Source organism: Cucurbita maxima, unplaced genomic scaffold, assembly GCF_002738345.1.
Source record: "Cucurbita maxima cultivar Rimu unplaced genomic scaffold, Cmax_1.0 Cma_Scf00029, whole genome shotgun sequence".
NCBI classification, from domain to species: domain Eukaryota; kingdom Viridiplantae; phylum Streptophyta; class Magnoliopsida; order Cucurbitales; family Cucurbitaceae; genus Cucurbita; species Cucurbita maxima.
In genome coordinates this window covers 2,635,311-2,641,443 of record NW_019272045.1, presented here as the reverse complement: position 1 = coordinate 2,641,443, position 6,133 = coordinate 2,635,311, and the positions used below count along the sequence as shown (strand labels likewise).

At 41.2% G+C, this 6,133-nt stretch overlaps 1 protein-coding gene and 1 long non-coding RNA gene across 8 annotated transcripts; both read right to left on the bottom strand.

The window, feature by feature from the left end:
• Positions 1 to 1,200: 1,200 nt before the first annotated feature.
• LOC111465738 lies at positions 1,201 to 4,055 on the bottom strand. Its single transcript, XM_023110266.1, has 4 exons — positions 3,910 to 4,055; positions 3,747 to 3,823; positions 3,560 to 3,650; positions 1,201 to 1,411 (listed from the first exon to the last, which is right to left on the bottom strand). The coding sequence occupies exons 1-4, from the start codon at positions 3,936 to 3,938 to the stop codon at positions 1,381 to 1,383; spliced, it is 228 nt and encodes a 75-aa protein (XP_022966034.1). The 5' UTR covers positions 3,939 to 4,055; the 3' UTR covers positions 1,201 to 1,380.
• Positions 1,418 to 3,553, bottom strand: LOC111465751. Of its 7 annotated transcripts, XR_002714263.1 has the most exons (4): positions 3,159 to 3,553; positions 2,452 to 2,958; positions 2,255 to 2,416; positions 1,418 to 2,113 (listed from the first exon to the last, which is right to left on the bottom strand). It is a non-coding gene; the product is annotated as an uncharacterized LOC111465751 (long non-coding RNA). The 7 variants fall into 7 exon arrangements; XR_002714262.1 differs by having other exon boundaries at positions 2,255 to 2,958; XR_002714264.1 differs by lacking the exon at positions 2,255 to 2,416.
• Positions 4,056 to 6,133: the final 2,078 nt, after the last annotated feature.

Genomic DNA, 6,133 nt, shown 5'->3' with positions numbered 1-6,133 from the left:
TTAGAAACGATAGCCATGTTGAGAGAGAGGATAAGTGATAGCAATTTGGATTGAGTTATAGGTAAAGAACGAGAGAAAGGGGTTTAAATAGAGGGAAGAGTTAAATGGAAGGCTTGTGAAGGCACAAGGAATACACGAGGAAGATTGTGGGCAAAGTGCAACAAAGAGTATCCAACACGAAGTGTCACGAGGATATGGCACTTTTTCCATACACAACTCAACAAACATGGGGTGCGTGACACATTGCCAACGTTAGCTCACCAAGTAGCCTACAAAAGTGGAAGAGAAAGAGGTTTTTAGCATCATTTTAGGGGCCTACCAAAGGTAGAGGGCACAATTAAAGATAAAAAAGGGGTTGGTTGGATGTCTTTTACCAAACACCCACCGAAAAGGAAAGTTCAAAGAACCGAAAAGGAAAGTTCAAAGAGGAGAATATGGACTAGCAGTGGAGCTGTTACAAATGGTATCAGAGCTAGACATGATATGCCAATGAAGAAGCTGAGCCCTGAAGAGGGTGGACATGAGGCAATGTACCAACAAGGACGCTGGCCCCAAAGAGAGTGGATTGGAGGGTCCCACATCGGTTTGGGGAGGAGACCGAAACACCCATTATAAGGGTGTGGAAACCTCTCTAGCAAACACATTTTAAAAACCTTGAAGGGAAGTCCAAAAAGGACAATATTGGCTAACAGTGAGTTTGGGCTATTATAAATAGCTCGCATATATTATCCGTTTTAACCGTTACGTATTGCTGTCAGCTCATGGTTTTAAAATGCGTCTACTAGGGAGATGTTTCCACACCCTTATAAGGTATGTTTCGTTCCCCTCTCCAACTGATGTGGGATCTCGCAATTCAACCCCCTTAAAGGCCCAACATCCTCATTAGCACACCACTCGATGCCTGGCTCTAATACCATCTGTAACAACACAAGCCCACCACTAGTAAATATTGTTTGTTTTAGCCCGTTGCATATCGCCTTCAGCTTCACGGTTTTAAAACACGTCTACTAGAGAGAGGTTTCCACACCCTCATAGGAATGTTTCGTTCTTTTCTCCAACCGAGGTGGGATATAGGAAGAGACCATGATTCTTGTTCTCTCTTATTAGTTAGGTTCTAAAGAACATATCTTGTTTGCATGGGAGTTACGCACGATGTAATATGTAATATACTATATGGATGAAGACAGGTAATACAGAAAATGAAGAAAAAGGAAAGCATTAATTGATTTGAACAATAATGAAGTGTAGCAAGTAATACTCAAAATTTTCAAAGGCAGAGTGCTCAGAGACCGAGTAAACAAAGGGCATCCATCAATAATGTACTGTATTTATTTCCATTGGAGTAAGCTATGATACCAAAGAATTATGGGTATCCAAGGATCACTTGCTCTCGGCGTCGTAGATATCAGTTCTGAACATTCAAACGTCAAGGAACTCGCATATTATACATAAAATGAATGACAATGCAAATGGAATAACTTTTATTTTATGAGCGTTTGAATTCTAAACCAATTTCAAAACTACCATCGTATGTCTTTCCGAGAAGTTTCACGACAAGCAAAGACCAATGCTCGAGTATTTACAAGCATTTCCATGCAACTTGTGGCCTAATGAGATTGTAAGAACCAAATGCATAAGGCTCCAAATAATCCTTTTCCCGAGCTCGAGTTCGGGATGACTTTTGGCTATAAAACATAACTAAATGTCCTTGGTAGAGAGAAGTTTTCTCACTTGTGCACGGGATGTAACTATTCGACAATAAGCAATAACCATGGAGCTTCTCTTAAAACACCTATGGATACGTCTCGGGAGCTATCGCTTAAGTCTCAAGACACTAGACAATCATGCCTTAAAAGTAACCACATTCTCCACTATTAAACTCCTCCAGGCTCCCTTCTCCTTTCTAACACCATTTGTCTAATTTCTAAACGTTTGCCCTTGTATGACCTACATGTTCATCCAATGGTAATATGCATTGATGGCTTTTCTAACAGCCCATTCACTCACAAACTCAAAGATTAGTGAGAAAGCACATGCTATAATGGCTGGGGCTAATGGTTGGGACAAAGAGTCAGTGACCTTGCATGGGTGAGCTTACTCCAAAAACCTGTCCCTAATGCTAGAATGGCGGGGACAAAGGATCGTAAGCCTGCATGGGTGAGCTAAATCCAAAAACCCATCCCTAATGCTACAATGGCTGGGACAAAGAGTCGTGACCTTGTGAGAGTGAGCTAACTCCAAAAAGGGTCGTGACTCTGTGAGGGCTAACTCCAAAAACCTGTCCCTAATGCTACAATGGCTGAGACAAAGGGTTGTGACCCGGGTGAGCTAACTCTAAAAATCTGTCCCTAATGCTACATGGATGAGACAAAGGGTTGTGACCCTGCATGGGTGAGCTAGCTCCAAAAACCCGTCCCTAATGCTACAATGGTTGGGGCAAAGAGTCATGACCCTATGAGGGTGAGCTAACTCCAAAAACCTGTCCCTAATGCTACAATGGCGGGGACAAAGGATCATGACCCTACGAGGGTGAGCTAACTCTAAAAACCCGTCCTTAATACTACAATGGCGGGGACAAAGGGTCGTGATCCTGCAAGGATGAGCTAACTCCAAAACCCATCCATAATGCTACAATGGATGAGACAAAGGGTCGTGACCCTGCAAGGGTGAGCTAACTCCAAAACTCATCCATAATGCTACAATGGCTGACAAAGGGTCATGACCTTGCAAGGGCGAGCTAACTCAAAAAACTTGTCCCTAATGCTACAATGGTTGGGACAAAGGGTCGTGACCCTGCGAGGGTGAGCTGACTCCAAAAACCTGTCCCTAATGGTACAACGGCTGGGACAAAGGGTCGTGGCCCTGCGAGGGTGAGCTAACTCCAAAAACCTTGTCCCTAATGCTACAATGGCGGGGACAAAGGGTCATGACCCTGCGAGGGTGAGCTAACTCCAAAAACTTGTCCCTAATGCTACAATGTCTGGGACAACATGACCCTGTGAGGGTGAGCTAACTCCAAAAACCTGCCCCTAATCCTACAATGGCTGGGACAAAGGGTCATGACTCAGCGAGGGTTAGCTAACTCCAAAAACCTGTTCCTAATGCTACAATGGCTGGGACAAAGGGTCGTGAGCCTAGGGTAAGCTAACTCCAAAAACTCATCCCTAATGCTACAATTGTTGTGGCAAAGGGTCATGACCCTACGAAGGTGAGCTAACTCCAAAAACCCATCCCTAATGCTACAATGGCTAGGACTAAGGGTTGTGACCCTTCGAGGGTGAGCTAACTCCAAAAACCTGTCCCTGATGCTACAATGGCTAGTTCGGATTGTAGGTTGCTGCATGAAGTTAAAATCACTAGTAATTGCACATATCAATCGAAATCAACAAATCCGTAATACTACTCCATTTCATTTCAAACTCTAAGCTAAATGATGATGAGACACAATTCTCAGATCAACAACGACCAAACAGACAAACATTGAAATCTCAGATCAAGAATTCGCATTGCAATATGATATGAACAATGATCAAAGCAAATGCAAGAGATAAAAGGATACACCAGGTAAAAGCCATGGGCAAAAGCACCAGCTAAAACCGCCGTGAAAAGCCGATCCCTCACAACAGGATTCTTCCGCAGCGCAATTCTAACTGAAAAACAAAATTTAAACTCAAATTCGAACAAACCCAGATTGAAAATCATCCAAAATGATCGGAAAAGAGAGAAACCCAGAAAATTAAACTTACTGAGAGGAAGAACAGGGGCATAGATGAGAGGAACCAAGAACTTGAATGGGGCTGATTTCTTCTTAGGAAACGCCTCCCTTTTTCAACAATAAGCGATGTTAATGCGAATGAAAATGAATCGAACATCTATGAGAAAACAGAGAAGGAATTTGCAAAGACTGACCGAGAAGTGGGATCGTAGGGGGAGGCCATGGCGGAGGAGCGGAGGAGCGGAGGAGCGGAGGAGGGCGGCGGAGGCTATTGGAAAATCAACTTCAGCCCACAGGAAAGGAACTACAAAATCTAGGATTATCAGCTGATCAGATCTGCTTATTTGTTAAGCGCTACACCAAAAACTGGTCCATTGGTCCAAAATTATGAAGTGATCCAAACCAAGAAGCAGCACTTTGGGCTGGGCCATGAAGAAATGTTAAAATTTTGAAGTAGTATGATTTGCAAAACCATACATTAATGGAAAAATATTAAATTATGAATTGATCGATGTCATTATTAATGTCGATAGATATTTCTATAAAATTATAAATATAAGAAATTCAATAGTACGTTAAAAAGTCGAACGAATACAATTTTATCCCTATTGCCTTCGTTGAGTCCAACGTCCTCGTTGTCACACTCTTTTTTATCTCTAATCGATGTGGGACTCCCACCAAATCCACCTCCTTTTGGACCCAGTGTCGTTATTGGCACACTGGCTCGTGTCTACCCCTTCAGGGAACAGTCTTTTCGCTGACATATTGTCCGGCGTTTGGCTCTTATACCATTTGTAACGGTTCAAGTCCACTGTAAGTATATATTATCTTTTTTGAGCGTTTCCTTTCAAACATCCCCTCAAGGCTTTGAAACGCATCTGCTAGGGAAAGGTTCTTGTTCTCCTCCCAAACCAATATGGGATATCACAATTTTCAACGAAAGAGTGTCGGATTCATTGTGAATAAACAATTGGTACAAATCCAATTATCTCTCGATAAGTTAGTCAAAAAATTCGATTTTGGATTCTCATTGCTAGTGGATTTGAATTCAGAGGTGGGAAGCCTGACATAGATATTGATTTGAACAAGGGAATTCAAATCACCTATAACCGAGAGTTTCAATCAGAATAAGTCATCGGGACTCACCCAAAATATGAATTCTGTTCGGAGAAGGCTTGGATCAACCTCCATAGGCAACTACCTTAATTCCATCCCATGAAAATATGGATATACGTACAAAACTTTAAAATATTAAATTATAAATTTAGTCCCTAAACTTTAACGAATGTCTAATAAATTCTTAAATTTTCAAATTCTTATACATTTAGTCTCGAAACTTTAAAAATTATTGAATTGAATATACACGATCTTAAATTTTATGTCTAATAGAGCCTTGACCGGTTCAAACTTTTGTTAAAAAAAAAAAAAAAATCTTAAAGTTATATTACATACTAAACTAGTACAAGACTTTGAAGAAGTTATTAGATACTTTTAACGAAAGAAGAAAAAACATGTAAAGCGATGGATGAGAAGAAGGTGGCTCAGAGGTTTGGCAGTGAAGTTCCTCAATCTGCCATTAATGGGGGACAGAGAGAGTTAAAAATGGAGAGAAAGAAAGGCAACTACTAGGAGTACAAAACATTTAAGAACAAGAAACACGACATAACCAAAAACCTAGCCAGCTCGTGCCAATCATGTGAAACCCACATGGTTTTGAATAACATGATCATCAATGAACAAGTACAAATATCACACATTCCCACTTGTTTTTGGGTCTCTCACTTACCCTCCAAATCACCCAACAATGCCTCCCCCTACCCTTATTATCTCATCTTCTTTACCCCTTCACAAGGCCCACCTTTCTCTTTCTTTTCATTATTGTAGGACTTGTCCTTGTCCTTGTCGGTGTCGGCTTCAACCCCATCTCCCAAGCCTTCTACCTCTTTTGTTTTCCCCACTAAATCATCACACGTCTTTGGTTTAACCTCAAAATGATTCAATTCAAATGTTTGCCGATGCCACCAAAAACCCTCTTCTTATTCAATTCCTTTTCTTTGAAAACCTCGTAATTAGTCTTTCCACTTCGAAGATTGTGTCAAATAGTCGACTTTCGTAATTTAAACTGTGAGATCCCACATCGTTTTAAAAAGAGAACGAAACATTTTTTATAAAAACGTGGAAACCTCCCTCTAACTGATGCATTTTAAAAACTTTGAGGGGAAAGTTTGCAAGAGAAGCCCAAAAAACCCAGGTCCCATATCGATTGGAGAAGGGAACGTGTGTCATTGAGGATGATGGGCTTTGAATGGAGGTGGATTGTGAGATCCCACATCGGTTACGGAGGAGAACGAAACATTCTTTATAAGAGCGTAGAAACCTTTTACTAGCAATTGCGTTTTAAAAACTTTGAAGGGAAGC